General features: G+C 56.4%; 1 protein-coding gene across 1 annotated transcript in view; it reads right to left on the bottom strand.

The window, feature by feature from the left end:
* CDH4 (cadherin 4) overlaps positions 1–10,912 on the bottom strand; it is a 281,683-nt gene extending 270,771 nt beyond the window's left edge. Inside the window, exons 1-2 of the mRNA XM_036420047.2 lie at positions 10,659–10,912; positions 8,569–8,680 (exon numbers count right to left, since the gene is read on the bottom strand). Coding sequence (XP_036275940.1) covers positions 8,569–8,680; positions 10,659–10,715 — 169 coding nt within the window. The 5' untranslated portion in view covers positions 10,716–10,912. The remainder of the gene's footprint in view (positions 1–8,568; positions 8,681–10,658) is intronic.
* Between the last annotated feature and the right edge of the window lie 13,769 nt (positions 10,913–24,681).

The raw sequence follows: 24,681 nt of genomic DNA, 5'->3' as shown, positions 1-24,681 counted from the left end.
CTGAGACCCTTGATTATACTGCGAAGACCTTTCTCCAAACAAGGTCAGAGGCACCGTGCCGGATAGTCTATCTTTTGGGGTCACCGTCCAGCCCATTGCAGCAGGTGTGGGAGGGGACCAGGGGTTTGCTGGGTTCTAGCGCCCCCCAGTTCCTGGACAACATTTAGACATCCTGCTCCTCTGCTTTGCAGGTAAGGAAACTGAGGCTCAGAGAAGGGAGGGTTCCTTGACTCAGCCCCCTCCCATGAGTCCCCTGCTCCCGGGCGGCTCCTGCCATCAGCGCCTTCTCCCGGGTCCTGCTGGAGCAAACCGGCACCGCAGGCCCCTCGCCTCCCCCGGGGTCCACCTCACGGCGTTCAGGCTTACACGAGGGCGGCGAACACCAACGCAAACCCAAACCCGGCGTTCTCCAAGGCAGAGGCGCACACAGGAAGGGGGTGGTCCTCCGTCTGGCTCAGAGACAGAGAGGTCCTTCCGGGACAGACAGGGGGTCACACGCCCTCCCTGCCCTGGGGCTGGGCTGCCCCACCCTGTGTTCCTAAGGGACCCGCACCTGGTCTGGGCCCGAGCGCCCTCCGGAGCCAGAGCCGGAGCCGCTGGCAGGGAACTGTCCTCCAGGAGGCGTCCTGCTGGCGCGCTGCCCTCCGCCTAGGATGCTATCTGTCACTGAAGGCTTACCTTAATCCTCCTAAATCCCCACACGCAGTCGCAGAAAAACAGCAAAGCCAAACAAGGCGAAGTTCAAAGCAGCCAGATCAGAGCTGCTGCTGCAGAGCCCACAGCTCACCTCCGTCTCCACAGCGCGAAGCCGGGACCCACAGACACAGCAGCAGAGCCGCTCCCGGCCAGGCCCGGCGAGCGCCGGAGAGGCAGGCAGGTGCAGGAGGGCTCAGCGTGGGTTCAGACAGGCCTCGCTCCTCAATTGCCCCGGCCGTTTCCTCCACAGGAAGGTGGGGGGGGGGCAAGAACCCCCAAAAGGGTCCCAGACCTGAGAGCAGAGCTGAGCGCGTGCCCCAGACACAGCTGGTGCTCAGTGAGTGGGCTGGGAGGACCTGTCCTCACACCGGCAGGAGCGAGGCCCAGGATGCAGCCTCATAGGCCCGGAACCTGTGAATGAGCCGCCTGATGCAGCAAAAGGCGGAGGATTAAAGACCTTGAGGGGAGGCGGTCCACGCCTGCAGCTGTGCCCAGTGCCCTCACGAGGGCCCAAGTCCGCAAGCAGGCACGGCGGCCAGAAGGGAGAGCAGGAGTGGGTGATGGGAGCTTGGGGCCCTGGCACAGGGAGAGGGAGCCGCGGGGGCCCAGCTGGGGGGTGGAGGGGGCCCCAGCCTAGGAGAGCAGGCGTGTCAGAGGAGGTGCTGCAAAGGCCAGGAGAGGGCTTCTTCCCTGGAGCCTCCAGGGGGAGGCAGCCCCGGCAACACGGCGAGGGGAGCAGGGGCCTGAGCTGGGCTGCCAGCATCAGACAATCTGTGTCAGCGAAGTGCTGAGGCTGCGGCCATTGGCGCTGCACCAAGCACACACAGCCAGGACCCAGCGAGCGCCTCCCTGGGAGAGGCGGCCCCCTGCACGCCTCCGGTGAAGCTGTGGCTGCCCTGAGCCGATGGCTTAGGAGGCATTCGATGAGGCACGCGTTAGTGTGTGCGAAGTCTCACAAACATAGCCTGCCCCGACGGAGGCTGACAGGAAAGGCCTCTGATACCACGCACTGGTCCAAAAAAATGAAACAGATTAGGCTTTTTTGTTTGTTTGTTTAAAGGAGGGTGGGGGAGGGAGCCAGCCTGAGACAGTACTAGAGGCCACCAGGAGAGGGCAGCCTAGAGCCCAGGCAAAAAGTCACCAAAATACTGAGCCTTTTGACAAAAAGCAAGTGATTTCAGGGGCCCAGCTTCCGGCCTGCCAGGGTCCCTGCTCGGAGGATTTAAGAACAAGCAAGGGCCGCAAGGTGTTACAAGAACACGCTCAGGAGAGCTTCAGCCTTGATGGAGAGAAACTCAGCTCCCGGCATTTTTCACAATGGAATTCACTCCAAGTAAAAACTGCCCCTTCAAAAGGTCAGAATAGGTACATTCTTTGAAAAGACAAATGTCTGCTTGCTCACCCACTCTCAGGTTGCGATTAGTTCTGGCATCTACAGGAAGGAAGGAAGGAAGGAAGGAAGGAAGGAAGGGGAAAAAGAAAGAGCCCTGGCCGGCGGTTCAGTTGGCTGGAGCATCGTTCCATGCACCAAATGCTGTGGGTTCAATTCCTGGTCAGGGCACGTGCCTCAGCTGGGGGTTTGATCCCTGGCTGGGGCCCCTATGGGAGGCAGCTGATAATGCCTCTCCCCCAACCCTCTTCCTCTCTCTACAAATAAATGAAAACATATGGGGGGGGGTGCAGGAGATTCTAAAAAGGAAAGAAAAAGAGAGACCTAGGAACCTAGCTCGAACCCCCAGGACCCGAGACGGAGGCAGAACGGACCTCCGCAGACAGAGGGCGGTCTCACCCCGAGCCTGGCCTTGGCAGGTCTGTGGCTCCTTCAGACCAGAGCCGGCAGCTCTGCTCGCGGTCTGAACGCCTTGCCAAGTCCGCAGTGCTCCAAGCCACAGGTGAGTACCTGATAACGATGGCCCCATGCCTGCACCCGCTCAGCTCAGTGTGGTGCCAGGCTTCCAGACCGACCGGCTGCTCAGCGGAACGCTCTGCCATTTGACCAGCGCTGGCTTCGCGGTGGCTGGCTCTCCCAGTTCCCGGGCCGGTGTGGCAGATGCACCAGGTCTGGACCCACGTGGGACTGGCCGCACACAGGGACTGCCGTCCGACGGGAGTGATCTCACCTCCCTGGAACGGCCTCCGTGGGGGTGACAGGACACACTGCCCGAGGCTGGCCTGGCGGCGGAACTCAATGTTACTCCCTTATATTCGCTGTCTCTCAGGCCCTCATCTCAAGGTGCCACTAAAGCACGCTGTTTGGAAAGGCACCCACGCCCGTCACTCCCATGCCGCTAACTGGCTGCGCCTTCTTCTGCAGCGAGGGCTCATGGGATGACGGCCAGCACAGAGGGCAGAGCTCAGAGGGTGCAGGGACTCCCATCCGTCACCTTCGGAGCCACCCTCAGGGCCCACACCCCCGCCTCTGTCTGCAGGGTGGCGGGGAGCGGTGACATACAGGGATGGTGAGAGCCGTGGCGGCAGGGGCCTTCTTTATGTTTCCGCGTGTCTATCAGGACCCTCCGTGTGTGCCTGGCCTGCCAGCCTTCCCTGTCCTCTGGTAGGAGCCGAGTTCTAAGTATACAGACGGCCTTTCTGAATCTCTAAGCCTGTGACCGGGCACCGTCACGGCGGGGAGAGGCTGTTGAGAAGCCCAGAGCAGCCCCGTCCCCGAGGGCAAGGCCAGCGCAGACAGGCCGCGGCATGCTGGCTTCCCAGCCCTGTGACATGCCCTCTCAGTGGAGGCCGGAGGCCTCAGTCCTCAGAAGCAGCATTCCTCTGGTTTCCAGAGCAAGGGGCATCCTGGCTGCGTCCCGCCTGCCTCCACTCATCGCTGCTTCTTTGAGGGGACCAGGGTCCCCGGAACCAGTTGGCAGTGTGCACCAAGTCCCCATGTGCCCTCCTGGCTTCCAAAGGAGGCAGCTGAGAGACGCCGTGGAGAGCCCGCGTTCTCGGACGCCGGGCTGGGTAGGATGAGTGGCATGAGCCCCGGATGTCCTGCCAGGGGGTAGTCGACAATGCTGACTGCTCACTTCATCCAGCCAGTGACAGCTCTCTGCGAGTTCTCCAAGGAGTGGGGCCGCTAAGCCAGCGAGGGCCGAGCCCGAGGAAGGAGGATGAGTAGAGGGAGCTGGGAAACCCAGGCTCAGGGCAGAGGAAGAAATGCCAGGCTCTGAGCTGGCAGAAGGAGGACAGGCACTTGTTAGCAGGCAGCCCTTGTGTCCCCTCAGTCAGGATGGCTCACTGTGTGGGAGAAGGGACTGGGCCCCGGTGCCCAGACCCTGCTTTCCTGACCTCTCCAGGAAGAGGCACCCAGAGCTCTGTGGCTGTTCCAGGTGCCACCCGGGACCCACTTCCTGTCCCCCAGCCTCACAGTCACAAGATGGCTGCTCTGCCCAAGACAACACACCCACATTCCAGGCAGGAAGAGGAGGTAAAGGCAAAAGGCACCGCCAGCCACGCCTGCTCCTCTTAGTCAGGAACAAATACAGCTTTTCCAGGAGCTCAGCCAATAGAACAACCTGATTAGGTCTCATGATCAGAAAGGGTCCAGGTGCCACCTTGGTGCCAGTCAGCTAAAGGTGGGAGCATCAAGACGGGCTCAGCGTGAGCCCCATGGGTGAGTGCAGGCGAGGCTCTGTGAGTGGGGAAGAGGAGGGAATGGATATGACAGGCAGCTGCAGTGCCTACTAATTCTACCACATTAGATAAACCTACGTGGCTGGCTTACCATTGGTGCCATTTTCCTGAGCCTCTATGGCGTGTCCCACCCCTCTCTCTGCAGGGAACTCAGGAACACACAGTGGTGAGTTTTCTGGCTCATTCATTACTTCACCGACAATACTGCCTGCACACCCACCGCCCCGCATGCGGACATGGTACTGGGAGTCGGGTGTGCAATAAGCCTTGCCTGGCTCTTACCTGTATGTCTAGTGATGCCCTCAGCTCTGCAAGCTACCTGACTGGACAGATGTGGGTCAACTCCAACTGCATGGCAAAGAGGCTATTTCCAACCTGCTTGCCGAGACAAGGTAACGCCGAGACAAGGTAACGCCGGTCCTGGCCACGCCTGTTACATTGTGGCCAGCTCTTAGGTACCCACTCTGGATACCTGCCTCTGGTCTCTCCAACCCTCCCTCCCTGGGTGCGCCTTGTTCTGCAAATGAGGCATTCATTCAACAAAGCACTGCTTGTCCAGCTGCTGCGGTAGGCTCCTGGAACCTGGAAGCTCATTGGTAGATTCTGATGCTGTTCTCCTCAGCATCCATCCTCCCCGCTTCCTCCCTAAAGCAGAACCAGTCTGGCCGGTGATGGATCATAGTAGGTCCCAGCCCAATGTGATAGCACAATGCCCCGCCTCCCCGCAGCCAGCCCTCACAGCTCTGTGGCATGTGATCTAGTTCCAGCCAACGACACTTCAGCAAGGGCTCAGAGCAGGCGCGCTCCCAACGCAGGGGAGGAGGCAGACGCTGCTACCATCCTTCCTTCTTCTGCTGCAAACTCAAACGCAACGTCTGGAGCCACAGCGGCCAGTTTGCAATGATGAGCGGTCAATTAGCAAAGGGAAGATGGCAGAACGCTCAGAGTGAATACTAGGCATGTGATGGTGCCACATATCCGCCGCTCCAGCCCTCGACCACCTGTCTTCTCACTGTTCTGTGAGGAAATTGTCAATTGGGTTTTATCCTCTGGCCCAGAACATTCCAGCATGATCTAGATCACATGTGTCAAACACAAGGCTCACGGGCCAAATCTGTCCCGCCAGGCCTTGCAATGTGGCCCGCACCGCGCTGTCATCACTGCACTCCACTGCGTTTCCATCACAATGACAGTTTATGACTGTTCAGTAAACCATTCGGCCCGCGATTTAGGCTGGATTTTAGATTTTGGCCCCTTCTCTGATTGAGTTCGACACCCCTAATCTAGATGGTAAAGCGGACCAATAGGGCTGCTGCCCTCCCAAACCTAACGGTGTCTGTGGGAGATCAGGGCCAGATGACATGCCATCCCCTGAGGGGGCCAGCGGGCGGGCAGTGCGCGGCAGTGCTGGCCGGCTGGGCGGGGAGAGGCTTTCTGAGGAACCTCCCGGAACGAAGGGTCAGACACAGCTTGCCTTTCTGCAGCGACGCCCTGGACCCGCTTCCTCAGACCCCGCCCTCCGTGCCCGGCAGACCGCTTCTGCTCACCTGTCAGCCTCTCCTCCGGGGCCAGGGGCCTGACCCACCAGGCCTGCATCCCCACACGCCGCCTGGCACTGCCCATCCTTGGGGGTTTCAGAGAAGCTGGCCTGTGTTCCCAGCCCTCTGTGCATGAGGTCACGGCTCCGCACAGGCTCGGCGGCTGGCGGTTAATTATTAACAAGGCAGGGAACCGACACCGGCTCACCACTGCCCGGACGAGGCTTAGAGACCAGATCCACTCCAGCCGGCGGAGATGGCTTAGCCAGCCCAGTTAGACATTACCATGCCCGGACCTTGGCCACGAGGGAAGCATCCCCAAAACAGAGCTGCCGTGCGAGCATGTCGGCAGCTCTCAGAAAGGGCAGGGGCGCCGAGGGGACCAAGGAACACTGTGAGGCGCAGCTAAACCAACACCAAGTGCTGCCCAATGTGGCGGGCCCGCGTTCAAAGGTCTGCGATGCCACAGTATCTGCCATCCTATGGGCAACCATTTTAAGCCCAATTAGCAGGAAATTTTTAGAATGCAAATGCTTTTCATTTAGACATAAAACAAAATGCCATGACATTTCTCCCATCCATTTATCATAAACAAGCTAATTACTGTGCAGCAAATCGCTCCCCTGGACCTGGCGCTGGGGCTGCTGGTGGCCAGCTCGAGGGACGGGAAGGGCCACCCAGCAGTCTCCGGTGGCGGATGGCACGCATTAAAATGCTCCGTCAGTGACGCTTCGCCTGCCAAGTCGATGCTAAGCCTCTTCACTGGATAACTCATTTAAGTAGTCATCACCTGCTCAACTTGATTCCTACCAGAACCACAGAAATATCATGCCTCATATTTACTTTTCACATGTGCATACTGTGGTCTTGTCATGTGCAAAATTTCCTACGTATATGGAGAACTTTATCTGCCTGGTTTAAGTGTATGTCAGCTTTCGCCTTCAGGTGTAAAATGGCTTCTAAGATTTACCACCTCTCTCTGAACCTGGGGACCTTCACCCTCCGAAGAGCCAGAGGAAGAGAGCGGTGAGGGGCTGTTACACCCCGAGGGGCAGGGAGAGTGATGGGACTCTGGCCCCAGGGAGGGAGGTGCAGGAACCCAAGGCTCGGGACCCTCTCTCCATACCCTGGCTTGGGCTGGGCCTCTCAGGTGTAAGTACGGGCTTAGAAAGTGAGTCTCAGAAGCCGGCCCAGGTCCACCTATAAGGAGGGGCTCTTCGTCCCGCCCTAGGTGCAAACCATCTGTCTGCACAGGACAGGCCAACTAGCAGCCAGCGATCAAGGCTTCCCAGCCCCCAGCACAGGGAGGAGGGATGTGCATGAAACGCCACATTTCTCATAGAAGGACGAGAATCCGCCCTTCTCCCCACAGAGGCAGCCCGGGTCATCACTACAGCAGAGGCAGTGTTTCTAGACCCTCAGTCGCACTGACACTCCTGCATCCCACCCCGGGCAGCCCACACCGGGGCGGCGGAGGCGGCCGCTGTGGGACGTGCAGAGGCGGCACCTGCTTCTTCGCAGAGCGAGAGCGTCTGGCCTCCTCCCCAGGCGCCGGTGCCCAGGGAGCCACAGCCTACAGGACGGCTGACCTTTCCAGCTCTTTAGTCTTCTCCATGTAGGTGCCATAAGAAACGCTGACCACACATGCCCACCCCTTCCAGGCCACCGCCCAGAGGTGTGTACCTTTTTTTTTTTTCATCAATGACAGAGCCAAGAGCATCGCACCCTTGCTGAACAGTCAACTCAGAAGGCAACAAAAAGGTGTAAAATGAAAATCCCGACTCATAACAGGAACCTGCAAGCGCACAAGCTCTGTCCCCAGGGGAAGCTCTGAAGTCTCAGCCCCGCTCACAGAGGCTGCCAGCCACCAGGGAAGATCCTAGCCACCCACGCCACGGAGCGGGCACTGTTTGGTCTGACTGGTAAACTGAGCCTGGACGAGCTCTCTGACGCTCACTCCCTCCGCCCCTTTTAAACCCGCTAAAGGCTGTGCTTTCTGGCAAACTGAGGCCTGGAGGGAAGACGCATAGCCAAGATGCACCTCCGGGAAGGGAGAGCAGGCCATTTCCCCTCCCCAGAGTAACACGCTTGTCCTCAAAGGCCAACAGATGGACAGGCACAGGACCCACTGTCCTTTGTGTTCTGAAGCCGTCTGTGACTTGCCATCCCGTGGGACCGAATCCCGCAGGAACCAGACGGACATCCACGGTGCTCCCTCTGCCTGCGCTTTGAGGTGTTGTCGGTAGGACAGTCAGGAAAATGAATGCCATGCTGGCGAGCACAAAGTCTGTGGGCTTATTTACCACATTTCCAACATCATCATCTGCTTTGCCATGTGTCTCAAAGCAGGGATGATTTAAGAATCCAAAATCTCATACATAAGTAAACTTGTAGGAAAGTTTCTCTGCATATTACCTGGGTGATGCTACTTCTGATTTCTAATTTGTGGTCCAGGAAATGATTCGCCTCACTCAAAACTGACAGGGCTGCTAACCATTCCCAGTGATCCGACAGGACTGCTAACCATTCCCCTGCGATGCAAATGCCTCTCAGGGGGCCCCAGCCACACCTCACTGACCTCACAACCAGCGTTTTGCAAAGAGCACAGCTCAGAGCCAGATCAGCCTGGCCTTTTACATCACAAACTTGCCCAATCCAGAGAAAGATGAGCAATTCCTCCTCGCCCCCACGCCCACCCTACCTTTGAGGAGCTCCTCTCCTTCCAGAATATTCTGGGAGATCAATGCCGTGTAATCTGCTTCGGAGAATCCAGCCTTGCAGGTCTCCCTGGCTGTAAGACCCCCACTGTGGGCCTGAGAGGGAGAGAGGTTAGAGCAAAGGTCAGTCCTCAGAACTCTAACCAAACAACCCCAGGGCCTGTGGTGCAAGGTCTCAGCTCCCCCAGGCCTGGTAACTCCGCTCCAAACAGACCAGGGCAGTCGGCAGGGGGAGGGGCACCTGTCCGGGCCTCACCGGCACACGACAGGGATGCAAGTGTGCGGAGTGTCCAGAGGCATCAGGCCCTGGAGCCAGGAGTTAGCCAATGACCACGGAGAGGAGGGAGGCCAGCCACTTCACCTTCAGGCCAATGCCCGCTGAGCTGACCTGCAGGCTTGTCTCCTTTCTGCAGCCACCGGGGAAGTGAGGGGGCAGAACCAGGAAGGTGGTCCCCAGAGCTGGCTCAGAGGGAGCTGCCAGGAGGCTGGTGTCCTCTCCGCCTGGTGTCCTCTACTTCCCTGGACCCTGTCCACCTCCAGGGCCCCCATCTCCAGCCCCGCAGGGAGAGCAGTCCTAACTGTTCTCAGAGCCCCCTGCTCTCCTGCCCCGTGGGAGGGGTCTGGAGCCGGACAGGGAGCAGAGGCAGGTGGGATGGCCCCTCCAGGCCTGGGAGGGGAGCTACAGTTCAGCCACAGACTGGCGATGGAGGGAGAAACAGGAGGGAGAAACCGCTGCGGTCAGGTCCCAGCGCCAGAGGGAAGCCAGTCCGCGGCCACCGCCAGCCACCGCCTGCAGCCAGCCAGCTCCTGCAGCCAGCCAGCTCCTGCAGCCAGCCAGCTCCTGCAGCCGGGGCGCAGCCCGCACCGCAGCCATGCTTTCCAGGGCTGCGGAGCAGAACATGCCTCAGCCGCCAGCTGTGTGGGTCTGGCCCCCCGGGGCCGCCGCCGCCCCTGGCCCAGACGCCGCCCTCATCCCGCTCCAGGCATCCACCGCGGGCTGGCGCCGGCGCCCCTCACCCAGGAACACGCCGGGAGGGAGGGCGGGGGTCCTTCCTCGGGAAAGCGGGGCGCCCCGGCAGGTCTCCCAGCTCGAAGCTCCAGGAGCCGGGCCTGGGAGGCGCACTGGCCCGGGAAAGTTTGGAGCCGCCTGGCGAGTGCGGAGGCACCCGCACCCTCAGCCTCGGGGCGCCCGGCCGGAGCTGGTTTATTTCTGAGGTTGCGCTGCTCTGCCCGGGAGGAGCAGCGAGGCCGAACGGCCACGAGAGGGGGTTCCTGCCACTCCCGCGTCCCCTGCGCCTCCCACAGGGGCGCTTCCATGCAGCCCGCTGCTCCCCCCACCCTGGCCCTGCCCCCCGCAGGCGCCAAGCGGGGCCGGAGGAACCAAGGCGGCGCCGGACCACGCTCCGGGACCCCCTCGCTCCGCGGCCGCCGGCCGCCTGGCTCCCTGGCCCCGCTCCGAGCGGCCAGGGCCCGCCAGCTCCACCCACGCCGCGGGGTCTCGGCCGCGAGGGTGTCCCGGGTCCCCATCGCCGCCACCCGCAGCGCAGGTCCTGGCTGGCACCCGGAGGACCCAGGAGGCGCCTAACCCGGGCAAGGGTGGCCAAACCGGGTGTCCCCGGCACCCTGATTCCTGGCTGCTGCGGTCAGGTCTCCGCGCCCCCAGCCCTGCCCGGCGGTCTCGCCAACTCCGGAGGCATCAGGCTCCCGGGCGGCGATGGAGGGCGCGCGGCTCCGCCAGCCGCCAGCCTGCCTGGCGCGGGCGGACCGAGCTGGTGCAGCACCGCGGACCGAGGGCAGCCGAGGGGTGCTCCGTGGTCCCCTTCGGGTAGAGCTCCCCTGTCCCCACCCCAACCAGCCAGCCGCCCGCACCCCGCACCGGCCACGCCTCCGCTCCCGCTGCCCGGGCTCCGCGTTCCTCCACCGCAGGCGCTTAGCGGGGCGCGGAGCCGGCTCTGCAGAGGGGCGCGCGGCGGCCGTGGAACCGGGGAGCCTCGGGCGTACGCGCGCTCCGCTGGCCCCGGGGCGGCCCCGCTCCGCCCCGGCTCCGAGCGGCCAGGCGGGCGGCGGAACTCACCCGGAGCGCGCCGGAGAGCCAGAGCAGCAGGACCAGCACGCCGCGGACCGCGGGCATCTTCCCTGCCGCGCCGCCCCGGCGCCGTCTCCCGGAGCCGGTGCCGGAGCCCCACGCTCGCCCCCCGCCGCCGTGCTCCGCGGGCTCCACGCCTCCAGCCCGCGGCGCTCCCCCGGGCGGTGAGTCCGCCGGCCTCCCAGCCGCCGCGCCTCTGCTCCGCGCTCCCAACTGCAGGTGCAGCCGCCGCCGCGAGGCCCCGCCCGCCGCCCGGCCCCGCGCTCCAGCCTGACGCGGCCTTAAAGGCGCCGCGCCCCCCGCGCCGCGCCCGCACCCCCCTCCCGCCCCGCCTCTGCCAGCGCTGGGCAAGGGTGCGGGTATCTGGAGCCCGTGTTGGCCGAAGGGGCTTTGGACACAACGTTTACAAGTAAAAGTACGTGGGGATGGGGGTGGAGGGTGGGGGGTGGGGATTTGGGGCCATGAGGATGGAAGAAGTCCCCGCCCCCAAACCTGGGCACCCCTTCTGGATGGGGAGCCCCTGCTGCTTTAGTCCAGCTTCCTGCGGGTGCGAGGGGGGGCATGTTGGGCTGGGCTCGCCATTCAGACCTTAGTGCTTCAGGTTCTTCTCACTGACTCCCAGGCCCAGGCCGCCCTCCCGGCCATGCACCCGCATCAGCCAAAGAGAGTACCTAGGCTGGGTTCCAAGGCCTCTGGACAGTGCAAGTCTGGGCCTGCTGGCCAAGGCCTTGGGGAGGGACCAAATCCTATTGGTGCACCAGCAGCAGTACTAGGCCTGAGAAGCCAAGAAAGAAATTAGAAACCCCAGGAAAGGAAAGGAAAGGAAAAGAAAGGAAAGGAAAGGAAGGAAGGGGAGGGGAGGGGAGGGGAGGGGAGGGGAGGACCCGACTTCCCCCTCCTGCATCCCCAGACCAGCACCTGAGCAGGAGGCCTCTGGTTAGGCAGGCGTGTGCTCATCTTCAGGAAATCAGGTTTTAGGAAATGAAAGAAGGCAGGGTAAGGTCTGTCCCTGAGGGGGGAGGCAGGTGTAGTTCCTCACCCTGCAACTGTGACTAGTAAACAGCGCACCACGCCTGCCTTGTCCTGCTCCGTTCTCTGTGTGTGGTGGGAGGAAACAGGTTTCCCTGAACAGGGCTGGCTGTGCATCAGACTCACACAGGGTCCTGCACCTTAGGGAGGATCCATGGTGCATGCTTCCTGGATCCCACAGGGAGGTCTATTCTGAGCCTTGTGCTCGCATCTCTCACTTACTCAGGGTCCTACATCACCTCTTCAGAGGCCCCAGGGTGATGCAGTTCGGGCCCAGCACTTGCTCCGCAGCCCTGGGCAAACAGGTGTGCCAACTTGAAAAAAAGAAAAAGAAAGAGGTGCTGGGTGGGGCCCGTGTTGAACCCCGTCTCCTGCCGCTGGTGTCTGAGCATTTTGGTTGGATGAAGGGCTCTGTGACGTCCAGGAAGGGCATGGACATCCCTTCACAACCAGGCCCAGGTGCAGCGCTGTGTGTATTAACGCACAGTTCCCGCACTCCGCACGTGGGCACCACTATCATCCCCATCACAGAGGCCGTGCGGAAGGCCCGGCGGAAAGGCGGCTGGCTGCCCTGCTGTGTGGGCCTCCTAGCCCAGGCCCCAGGCCCTGGCAGGGAGCGTTTCCCAGTGCCGTGGTGGAGAGAGCCGCGTACACAGCAGATCATGTGCGGGAGCTGGCATCTCAACAACAGGAGCCCGAAACGCTGCAGTGACCGAGGGGAGCCCAGCAGAGAGCACCGGCTTCTCAGATTTGCTTGGTAAAGGCCGGGAGGAGGCTGTCAGAGAGGAGGGAAGTGTGATCGCAAACCCCAGGCAGTGGCTTACAGAGGAGGTCTGTAGCCTGGCCTCCTGGAGGGCCCAGACCAGCAGCATGCGCTCCCAGGAGCTTGTCAAAATGCAGAAGCAACCGCCGGCCACGCTGTGGGAGTCTGCGTGCTACTGACCCGTGTCCTCACCTGAGTCCTGGGGTCACCTGCTTCAGAACCCTTGAGAGGCCCCTAAAACACAGATGCCAGGCTCCCCAGAGACCTGCTGACCTGGAGCCCCGGGGAGTGGGCCCTGGCCTTCACCAGGTCTGGGGCTGGTGCTCATGCAGACAGTGTTAGGGACCACTGGCCTGTGCCACAGGGAACAGACAGCTCCCGGGAGCCTGGGACAATGCTGCTTCATGGGCCCTGCCCTGTATCCACTGACCCCGGGTCCTGGGTGGAGCCTGGGAGGCAGCACTGGGCAGACACTGAGACGCTGCCCTCAGGGCCCCCAGCTGCCCCGCCCAGCACCTGCAAGAGGAGCTGCCGCCCTGGGCCTGGGGGGAGAGCCGGGAGAAGGGTGCCCGGTTTCTCAGGGAGACTAGAAACCGCAGCTGGCGGGGAGCCTCAAGTGCTGCGTCCCCTCGGCACCTGCAGACTATTGACCTTGGCATGATTGGACCACAGCCGTTCACTGGTCCGCTCGCGGGTAGGACTTCTCTCCTCCCCCCAGCTGTGAGGTGGGTCTGGGGAGGGGTTCCTCTTTGGAAGCAAATCGAGAGCTCCCCTCAACCTGCGCTCCCCTGCCTTTTCACTGGATGTTGATTTGTTTTCCCCGTTTCTCAATGTTAAACAAAAGCTGTTTTGTAAAGAATGCAGGGAGTAAAGAACGCAAAAGGTATATTCCTGGAATAAAAGAACTTCTGTGGCAAATAAAGATGTTCACGGTACCAAGGACACAGAGCAGATGAGCATCCTCTTAGAGGAAAAAGCAAGATACAGAGACACAAAGACAGAGACACAGACACAGACACAGACACAGACATAGAGACACAGAGAGACAGATAGGCAGAGAGACGGCAGGCAGCACAGGGAGGCAGTGCCTTCACCACCGAGGGGGCTGGCCCGGGGGCTGGAGGGCCTGCTCGCCAAGCTCACCTGCCTCCTGCACAGCCCGGGGCAGCAGGAGAGCCGGCCAGGGGGTCCGAGGCTCTGGAGGCAGAGGGTGGGTGGGGAGGAGGATGATAGAACAAATGTCTGAGGAGGAGGATAGAACAAATGTCTGCGGAGAGGAAGCCCATCAAACAGCGGAGCAGATAATATTAGATTTGGAGGGAGGGAGACAACGGGGAGAAGCTGAGAAGCTGAGTAAACGGAGAGCGGCCATAAAGAACGAGGGGCCAGGGAGCCGGGAAGAAGGTGGAAGTGGACTTGACAAGTTATGGCTCCTGCGGGGACTACGAGGCTTCCTGCCAGCCTCAGCTCTGTCCCCAGGAGGCCTCCCTGCTTGGATGCCGTCCAGTCCTATTTAACCTGGTTTGTTCTTGAACTTCAGGGTTCATGCTGATCGTCAGCCCAGAACACAGTGCAGAGCACTCGGCCATGTGTGGTGGCCAGAGACACGCCCGTCCTAAAGGAGCAACCCCTCCATTTGCCTGCTGACTACCCAGGGGTCCGCCAGCAGGGGCCTCACTCCACAGCCATCACACAGGAGGCGTCTGTGGGAGCCTCCCGCCCGGAGGCAGAGTGGGGGCTGGGGCTGACCGGAGCTTGGCTGTTACAGCCCCTCAGGGTGTCCCCAGGACCACGGGTGGGCACCTCCTTCCGCAGATGAGGAAGGCCTGTCTGACCACCAGCAGTCTGCGCTGGGCACGCCGGGCGGAGTGTGCTCACGGGTGAGGCTGCCGGGTCAGGGAGGTTATGCCCAGGCAGGCCCGCTTCTCGGGTCCCTGCTGGGCCCTCTGATTGTTGCTTCATCCAGAACGACAATGCTCACGTGCTCCTCTGTTCCAGGGATGCAGCTGGGACAGGAGCCGCCGGCCCTGCCCCCATGGAGCTCACAGTCCAGAGCCCATGTGTCAAACACAAGGCCCGCGGGCCAAATCCGTCCCGCCAGGCCTTGCAATGTGGCCCGCACCGTGCTGTCATCACTGCACTCCGCTGCGTTTCCATCACAATGACAGTTTATGACTGTTCAGTAAACCATTCGGCCCGCGATTTAGGCTGGATTTTAGATTTTGGCCCTTCTCTGATTGAGTTCGACAACCCTAGTCCAGAGGGAAGTCTGGCCTGAACACAGCCCCATGTGCTTAGCACAGTGCCTGGTGCTCCCACGGCTGGTCTCTGTCCATCCTGTTACCCATGTGTTTGCTCAGCATCCGCGCCGTTCACCGGTGAGAAATGCCCTCGCTCTCATTGGAACAAGTGTCCTCGTCTCCCCACGGCGCTTGCATTTCAGGGCCTCAGCTGTGGCGCCACCATGGCTCAGGCTGCCCTCAGCTTTCCCCCCAAGTCTCCGCATCTCTAGCGGACACCCTGGTGGTTCAGCTCCCATTTGACATGAATGAACTGTCTATGACAGAGTGGGAAGGATGGAGAGCATGCCTACTCCTCCGGCCGGCACGCGCTCCGCCTCCCCATCACGAACACAGTGGCCAGGGCGCCACTCGTTGCACTCGATGGAGGCGCAGTGTTAGGAACCAGAGCCCACAGCTACTCGGGGGTCTGCTCGGCCCACCGTGGCAGTGCCATAGAGAGCCCCGCTGTCCAGGAGTCCCTGTGCCCACCGTCCGTCCCGCTCTGCACCCCAGCTCCTGCACCACCGGCCTTTTCCTGCCTCAATGCCTTTGCCTTTTCTGGAAGGTTCTGAGTTCACAATCACACAGTACTAGCCTGTTCAGATTGGCTCTTTCACTTGGCCACAGGCATTAGCCCCCGTGTCTTTTTATCCCCGAATAACACTCCCCTGGCTGGCTGTACCAGTTATTGGTCCACGCACTGTCTGCTTCAGTACCCTGGGCTTTAATAGTGGCGATTTCTTCCCACCTTCCCCGACGTGAGGGCAGGTGAGCCAATGGTGCTTTCCTGACTTACTGGTCCTAGGGTCCCCCTGCAGACCACATGCCTCCCCCCTCATCGGTGGTGGGGTTACCAACCCAGCCTCTGAACTTGGGGTGGGGTAGCCTGGAGGTGCGGCTCAGGACAGCTCCCTCCCATCCTGTCACCTCCATGGCAAGTGACCCTCCCCCGGGGTGAGCCAGCTGCCCTCCAGCTTGCTGTGACACCATTGTCTTCTTTTTGAAAATACATTTTTATTGATCTTTAGAGAAAGAGGCAGTGAGAGGGAGAGAGAAAGAGAAACATTGATGAGAGAGAAACATCACTGATAGTCTGCCTCCTGCATGCCTCCTGGGGGGATGGAGCCTGCCACCTGGGCATGTGCCCCAACAGGGAACAGAACTGTGGCCTCTTGTTTCATAGGTCGATGCTCAACCACTGAGCACACTGGCCAGGCGACACCATTGTCTTCTGAGATGGAGATGCAGACTTACAAAGTGGCCCTCACTCCCACTTCGGTACCTCAGACGGGAACTGGCGGGACGAGCCCTCTGATGCACAGACAGTCTCCTCTGCTTGGGCTTCAGCGCCGATTGTGACTTCTGCTGAGCGGCGATTGCTGGGAAGGCACAGTCTCAACGCTACACATTGCTCTTAGATGGTCTTCCTGGAGTCCCCGGCCGCCCTCAGCCACCCACAGCCGTCCAACCGGGAGCCACTTCTCACCAGAGAGATGGTGTTAGGAGGCCCTGAGAACGTCGGGAGAGGCAGCATGGCTGTCAGGAGCTTGTGCTTCCGATGGAGCAGGAAGAGACAAGCCCTTCCCTGGGCCCCATTCAGGGGTCACCGTGTTTAAATGTGCGACCCCGTTTTATTCTCGAGCCCCTCTGCAGCAGCACCCTCCTGCCCTCTGCCAGGAGGAAACAAGACCTGGAAGGGGCACTCTGCAGAGGGGGGAGGGGGCTCTTTGCCCATCTTCCCTTTGGAGGCGGAGGGGCCTTCCCACTGGGTCCGGGCTGTCCTCCTGATGAGCTTGGCCAGGCTGACCTTGGAGTCCCAGGAGACCAGGAGGACGCTGTGCAGCTCCCATGGGGCTTCTGGGAGCATGCGCTCTGGTCCTGTGCTGCCTGGAAGGAGGCGGGCACAGGAGGCTGCTGCGCAGGAGAGGCCGGGCAGGGCTATGGCTGTCCTTGCCCTGTGCCCCCTGAGCGAAGCCTCCAGGACTCCCAGCCTGGCCTGGCCAGGCCCCAGCAGAGCGAGCTCCTGCCATGCCCCTCAGAACAAAGAATGGGCAGCTAGGCCAGCTAAATCCCTGTTTTGCAGGACCAGAGGTGGATGTTGTATTTTTTTGTTTCTTGTTAATCATCACCCGAGGACTTTTCCCATTGATTTTTAGAGAGGATGGGAGGGAAGGAGGGTGGGAGGGAAGGACATTGATGTGAGAGAGACATACTGATTGATTGCCTCCTACATGCACCCTGATTGGGGCCAGGGATCAAGCCTGCAACCCAGGTATGTGCTCTTGACCAGAATCGAACCTGGGACCTTTCAGTCCTTGGGCTGATGCTCTAGCCACTGAGCCAAATTAGCCAGGGTGAGGTGAGTGTTTAAAACACTGAGTTATGGGTGACCTGGCTGGCTTGAGAGGTGGGTGGACTCAGGCCCTCCAGGTGTCTGATCGCCTGCTTACGCCGCCAGAAATGCTCAGGTGTAGGAAGGAACCTGTGCTCACTGCCTGGGCCGGAGCACGCTGGCCTGGCAGCTGCCTGCTGGCGGGTGGAGGAGGGGTGTTTTCCGCAGGGTAGCGGCTGACCTGGCCCCCATCTAGTTACTTCCACCAGTCAGCAAAGAGAGGAGAGAGTGTGTGTCAGTCTTTCCAGCAAACAAGGAAAATCCTTCAACACAGATCACATATTGAGTCACAAAAATTGTCTTAACAAACTTAAGATGATTGATATCATATCAAGTATCTTTTCCAATCACAGTTGAAAGAACACAGAAATATTCACAAATATGTAGAAACTTGAAAACACATTCTTGAACAACCAGTGGGTCAAAGAAGAAATCAAAAGGATCTTAGAGAATGCCTTGAGACAAGTGAGAATAAAACACAAACAACAGAACTTGAGGTGCAGCAAAAGCAATACTTAGAGGGAAATTCATAGCTATAAACGCCCACATTAAAAAGAGAGGATCTCAAATAAACACCTCTAGAGCTAGAAAAAAATAGAGCAGACCAAAACCAACATTATCAGAAAGGAGAGAATAAAGAATAGTGAAGAAAAAAGTAAAATAAAGGATTAAAAAATAGAAAAATCAACAAAACTAAGAGTTGGTTTTTGGAGAGACAAATAAAATTGATAAAACTTTAGCTAGACTAAGAAAAACATAAGAAAAAAGGAGAGATGACTGAAACAAATTAAATCAGAAATGAAGAGGGAGACATTGCAATTGATTCCATAGAAATAAAGTTCATAAGAGATTACTATGAATGATATTATACCAACAAACTGGACAACCTAGAAGAAATGGGTGAATTCCTAGAAACATACAATCTATCAAGAAAGAGACAGGAAGAAATAGAAACGATGAACAGACCAATAATTAAGATTATGTCAGTAATAAAACTCCCAAACAAGAAAAGCCCAGTGCCAGGTGGTTTCATTGGTGATTCTACCAAACATTTAAAGAATGAATTCCAATCTTCAAACTCTTCCAAAAACTGAAGAGAATAGAACACTTCCGAACAGGTCAGCATTTCCCTGATCCCAAAATCAGGAAAGGCACCACAAACAAAAGCTTTCTCCATACCATGGGCAGTATCCTTAATGAACACTGAAGCCAACATCCCCGAGAAAAGACTGGGACAATGAGCACGAATGCACATTAGCAGGATCGCATACCACAACCCAGTGGGATTACTCCCTGGGATGCAAGGATGCTCCAGCAGACCCTAACCCTAACCCTAACCCTACCCTAACCCTAACCATAACCCCTAACCCTAACCCTAACCCTAACCCTAACCTAACCCTAACCTAACCCTAACCCATAACCCCAACCCAAGGATGCTCCAGCAGACCCTAACCCTAACCCTAAACCTAACCTAACCCTAACCCCTAAGCCTAACCCTAACCCTAACCCTAACCTTAACCCAAGGATGCTCCAGTAGACCCTAACCCTAACCTAACCCCTAACCCTAACCCTAACCCGAACCCTAACCCTAACCCTAACCCTAACCCTAACCCTAACCCTAACCCCTAACCCTAACCCTAACCCTAACCCTAAACCGAACCCGAACCCTAACCCTAACCCGAACCCTAACCCTAACCCTTAAAAAAAACCCTAACCCAACCCTAACCCTAACCCTAACCCCTAACCCTATACCCTAACCCCTTAACCTAACCCCCTAACCTACCCTAACCCTAACCCTAACCCTAACCCTAACCCTAACCCCTAACCCTAACCCTAACCCTAACCCTACCCCCAACCCTAACCCTAACCCCTAACCCTAACCCCTAACCCTAATCGGTCTGTGTAATTCACCGCAGTATCAGCAGGAAGGATAAAAATCACATGATTGGCCCTGTGCATCGAAAGGTTTCAGGTTTGATTCCTGGTCAGGGCACCTACCTAGGTTGTGGTTCTATCCCCGCCAGGGCATTCACAAGAGGCAGCCGGTTGATGTTTCTTTCTCACATTGGTACTTCTCTCTCTCTTTTTCTCTCTCCTCCACCTCCGCCTCCGCCTCCTCTTCCTCCTCTTCCTCCCTCTCTGGAATCAATAAAAAAAATCCTTGGGTGAGAATTTTTTAAATAATTCATATGATTGTTTCAGTGGATGTGGAAAACATGTTTTTATACAATTGAAGATCTTTTCATTATAAAACCTCTCAACAAACACACAAGAGAAAGACACAATGTCAGCATAATAAAGGCCATAGATTACAGAATAGACCATCAGAACAGCTTGCTCACTGGTGAAAGTCTAGAAGCTTCTCCTGTAAGATCGGAACAAGGCGAGGCTGCCCACTCTCACCACTTCTACTTATCACAGTACTGGGAATCCCGGCCAGAGCAATCGGGCAGGAAAAAGAGGTAGAGGCATCCAAATGGAGAGGTGGGATAAATGATCTGTTTATAAAGGACATGTTCTGATTTCTAGGAAGCCCTCTACTCCATAAAACAAACCTCTTAGACTTCACAAAGGACTTCTGTAAATTGAGGATAATAAATCAACACACAGAAGTCACTTCAGATCATCATCTTCTTTTTTCTTCTTCTTCTTCTTCTTCTTCTTCTTCTTCTTCTTCTTCTTCTTCTTCTTCTTCTTTTAAAAGAAATTTTATTGATTTTTACAGAGAGAAAGGAAGAGAGATAGAGAGCTAGAAACGTCAAGGAGAGAGAAACATTGACCAGCTGCCTCTTGCACACCCCCTACCGGGGATGTGCCCGCAACCAATGTACATACCCCTGACTGGAATTGAACCCGGGATCTTTCAGTCCACAGACCGACGCTCTACCACTGAGCCAAACCGGTTTTGGCCATCTTTTTCTTTTTTAAATATATATATTTTATTGATTTTTTACAGAGAGGAAGGGAGAGAAATAGAGAGTTAGAAACATCAATCAGCTGCCTCCTGCACACTCCCTACTGGGTATGTGCCCACAACCAAGGTACATGCTCTTGACTGGAATCGAACCTGAGACCCTTGAGTATGCAGACCGACGCTCTGTCCACTGAGCCAAACCACTTAGGGCTCAGATCATCTTTATACAGACCGCACCCACGTCACTGTCCGAGGCCCTGTGTTCGGGGAACCCAGCTGAGAGCAGAGAACCTGGACACCAGGGGGATTGTGAGAGGGGCCTCCTCCCCAGGAGCAGGAGACACTGGCCCTGTGTCTTTTGAAACCACAGCAACAGTTTTTTGCAAAAAAGTTACTAAAAGCATGGTGTTTGCATGGAGGGCAGGCAATGCGTTTTAACTGTATTTATATAAAATCAAAAGCCCAGGAGATCCAAGATGGCTGAGCCCAGGTGAACACCTAGCTGCAGCCGCACACAACAATTTCAATAAAATACAACTAAAATATAAAACGGACATTGACCAGAACTACAGGAAAGTCAACTGACTGGAAATTCTACAGCGAGAAGCAAGGAGAAAACCAGAAGGAGGAGCGGAGGAGCTGGGAAAGCCCAAGGTACAGAGACGCAGCGCGCAGAGAGGACAGAGCCGGAGAGGAGGGAGGCGGAGTGCCTGGCGGGCGTTCCCTAGCGGAAAGGAGATAAAACTCCGACTGTGCTGGGCCCCCAACTGCTCTGGACCCCAGTTCTAGGCCGGACCCCGGGGACTCAGGCTCAGCCACAGGGAGCCGGGCTGTAAGGCGGAACCCCGGGGAGCCGTGAAAGGAGGTCTTGGAGGCGCGCACACTGCGTGCAGAGAAGGGAGGTCGGCTGTGCCGTGGGATCTCCCTGACGGGAAGGAGACTGGGGCTCCAGACTGCTCTGAACGCCACCTCCAACTCCACTTCCAACTGAACTGAACCCCAATACCGGGCTCATTGGGGGAGAGCATAGACTGTTTGGCAGCAGGCGAAAATCGAGGGCACCTTTCTCTAAGAAGCACTTGCAACAGAGTACTGAAGGACCCTGAGACACAGGAGCCGCCTAGGGCGGGGCTGACGGAAGCCAAAGCTGCAGGCTCCACCCTGAAACCCCGTCCCATCTGTAACTGCGAAATGTGACAGCAAAATAGATCACAAACGAAAGAAATGGAGGACAAAAAGCGTCTGGATATAGAGTTCAAATCTACGCTTATAAGGTTTTTCAAGAATTTCCTAGAAAAGATGGGTACGACCTATGAGGATATGAAAAGAGATCAACTAGAATTAATAAGGAGTCATCAAGAAATGATAAGGGATCAACAAGAAATAAAGAATACATTGTCTGAAATAAAAAATATTTTACAGAGTCCTAAAAACAGAAGGGAAGATCGCAAGAATCAAGTCAAAGATTTGGAACATAAAGAGCCAGAAGACACTCCTCCACAGAAACTACTGTAGAAGGCAAGAGAATCCAGAAAATTGAAGATAATTGTAAGAAACCTCTGGGACAACTTCAAGCGAACCAACATCAGAATTATGGGGGTCCCAGAAGATGAGAGAGAGCAAGATATGGAAAACATACTGAAAGAAATAGTGACAGAAAACTTCCCCCACCTGGTGAAAGAATTAGACTTACAAGTCCAGGAAGCGCACAGAACTCCAAACAAAAGAAATCCAAAGAGGACCACACCAAGACACATCATACTTAAAATTCCAAGGGCAAAAGACAAAGAGAGAATATTAAAAGAAGCAAGAGCAAAGGAGCACCTATACGATTGTCAGCTGACTTCTCAACAGAAACCATGCAGGACAGAAGGGAATGGCAAGAAATATTCAAGGTGATGAATAGTAAGAACCTACAGCCAAAGATAATCTACCCAGCAAAGCTATCACTCAGAATCGAAGGTCAGATAAAGAGCTTCACTAATAAAAAAAAAAAAAAAGCTAAAGGAGTTCATCAACACCAAACCAGAATTATATGAATTGTTGAAGGGGGTTCTTTCAGAAGAGAAAGTAAATAAAGATAAAAATTATGAACAACAAATACTTAATTATCAACAAATGAATCTAAAAACCAAGGAAATTAAAAAAAAATCTGATGAACAATAGTAACTGTTGAATATAATAGAATCAGAGGTATGGAAGGGGAGTGAACTGACGATTCTTGGGGAAAAGGGGAGAGGGGGATGTGGGAAGAGACTGAACATAAACTGTGCACCTATGGATGAGGACAATGGGGAGTGGGGAAAGGGCAGAGGTGGAGGAGAGCAATGGTGGGGGGAAAAAAGGAACATTTGTAATAATATGAACAATAAAAACTAATTAAAAAAAAAAAAAAAAAGCCCAGTCCTGGGTTTGACCAGACCACTGCTCTCGGGCTTTTTCTTCAGTGCCACTGAACTGAGGAATGCCCCTAGTCCAAGCGAGACGCAGGCCTCCACCCAGGCTGAGTTTTTCACTGTGGTCAGAACCCCCCATGCTGTCTGAGCCGCGGCTGCTTTCCTGAGGTCTGGAGCAAAGGGCACAGGTCACCCGGGCTATGCAATTCTGTGGCAGCCCTGCCACATCCAGGGGTGCGTGCTAGCGTAGCCTTCCACATAATTGCACTTATTCAATCACATAGAGTTTCCTGCTGTGTTCAAAATGCCACCGTAAAATAGTAAAATTGATAGTTCAACTCGAGTCAAGTGTATTCACATGTGTTACTCAGAACAGTGGGGAGAGGGGTCAGTGGCCGCCAGCTGGGCACAGGGCTCAGTCATCTGCCTTGTTCCCTGAACCCAAGGGCAGGGGCTGGCCCAGCTGGGGAGAAAGGCATCTGCAGGCTATTGCCTCCAGGGCCGGAACATGAGTTGGGAAGGGGTGGGTGGGGGGCTGAAAGTGCTGGGAGGAGTGGATAACACACAGTCGCAAAGAAGAAAAATGTTCCCCTTTCATTTTAAAATGACCCATTTCCTGCACACAGTCAGATCCTTTTGCCCTCAGAAAACTTGATGGGTTGATTTTTAAAAAGGATAGCTCCCAAAGAATCCAGACTGCCACCAACACAGACTCGGACACCCAGGGTTGCGAGGAAAGCTTAACGATTGCCTGCCGGGAGGTTAGGGAGACCCTTACTCTTGGTATTGGAGTTCTCAGTTGTATTATCAGGGGAATTTTTTTTTTTTTTTTCAGTCAGAAGAGAGTGAGTCCCCACTCATACTGGCTTATGTTTTTTTTTTTTTAAAAAGAATATATTTTGACTCAGGTGACCCAAGAGCAAAGATATATGTTGGCTTCAGGTATGGCTGATCCAGGTGCTCAAAAGATTTTTCTTGACTTCTGGGCTTTGTCCCCTCTGTGCTGCACATGCTGCAAATCTTAGCTTCATTCGGAACGAGGCTGTCTCTTTCTAGTAGCAAGATGGCCACTAGCCACTGCCCTTTGGACCCTACCTTTCCAGTGACCCCAGCAGCAGGAGAACTGACCGACTCAATAGTCTCTGCAAAATGCTGAGCTGAGCCTCCCGGGACCAGCCTGGTCTCCAGGTGATTGTAACTATCACTGGTCCAGGGTGATTCAGTGCTCTGATTGGTCAGCTCTGGGTCACATGACCACGCTGGAGGCCAGGGTGGAGTCCCTCAACCTGAGCCTCTGATGCAGAAGGACCCCTGGTGAACACTGTGGGCCTGTTTGTTAGCGGAAGGCTGGGTGGATGCTGGGAAGGCAGACAGCACAGGCATCCATGAGACAGGCCTGCTGTGGACTTCCCGCAGTGCCCTTACCTGACAGTATCATCTGTGAGTGCACAGGCAGGCTTTCCAGATTACTGTCTTCAGATGCAGCCTTAAAGGAAAATAAAAGGTTTGCTCTAAGCGAGCAGCTTGCACCTCTGGCAGAACCACTTAAGTTATTCCAACTGGCTGCACCACGGACCCTCAGACTCCAGCCCACCTGGGGGTCGCGTGCAGGGTGGGCCTCTGTCCCTGAACTTTCCCAGGGGAGCCCTGTCCCTTTGCTCTCCTGTGCAGAGTGTACCAGTAAAGTGCTCCCTGCGCAGGTCACCGCAGGAACCCGCAGGAGCCAGAGCGCACAAATCCAAACGAGAGTGCTGGTGGCCACATTTCACCTTCGACACGTGGGCGGAGCAGGAAAATGGAACCAAACGGAATTCCAGGGGTGCGGGTGTGAGGTTGCCTCTGAGGCACAAATTCATACGCATTATCAAAAATATGGCCGAGCCCAGCTGGTGTGGCTCAGTGGTTGAGAATCAACCTATGATTTCTGGTCTGAACACATGCTTGGGTTTCGAGCACGATTCCCAGTGTGGGGTGTGCAGGAGGCAATCAATCAATGTTTCTCTCTCATCATTGATGTTTCTATCTCTTTATCCCTCTCCCTTCCTCTGATGTCAATATATATATATATATATATATATATATATATATATATATATATATTAAATCTAAAGAACTTGGCCCATGTCCAGGAGACAAGCAAACACGGGATTGTGTTTACCTAGCATGCTTCAGTAGACTTTCAATCTATTTGCAGGTATGCATGACAAACTGCCTTCAATGTCTGAGTTATTGGCT

The sequence above is a fragment of the Pipistrellus kuhlii genome, unplaced genomic scaffold, assembly GCF_014108245.1.
Source record: "Pipistrellus kuhlii isolate mPipKuh1 unplaced genomic scaffold, mPipKuh1.p scaffold_m20_p_60, whole genome shotgun sequence".
Lineage (NCBI taxonomy): Eukaryota > Metazoa > Chordata > Mammalia > Chiroptera > Vespertilionidae > Pipistrellus > Pipistrellus kuhlii.
This window is presented reverse-complemented; position numbering and strand designations above follow the sequence as displayed.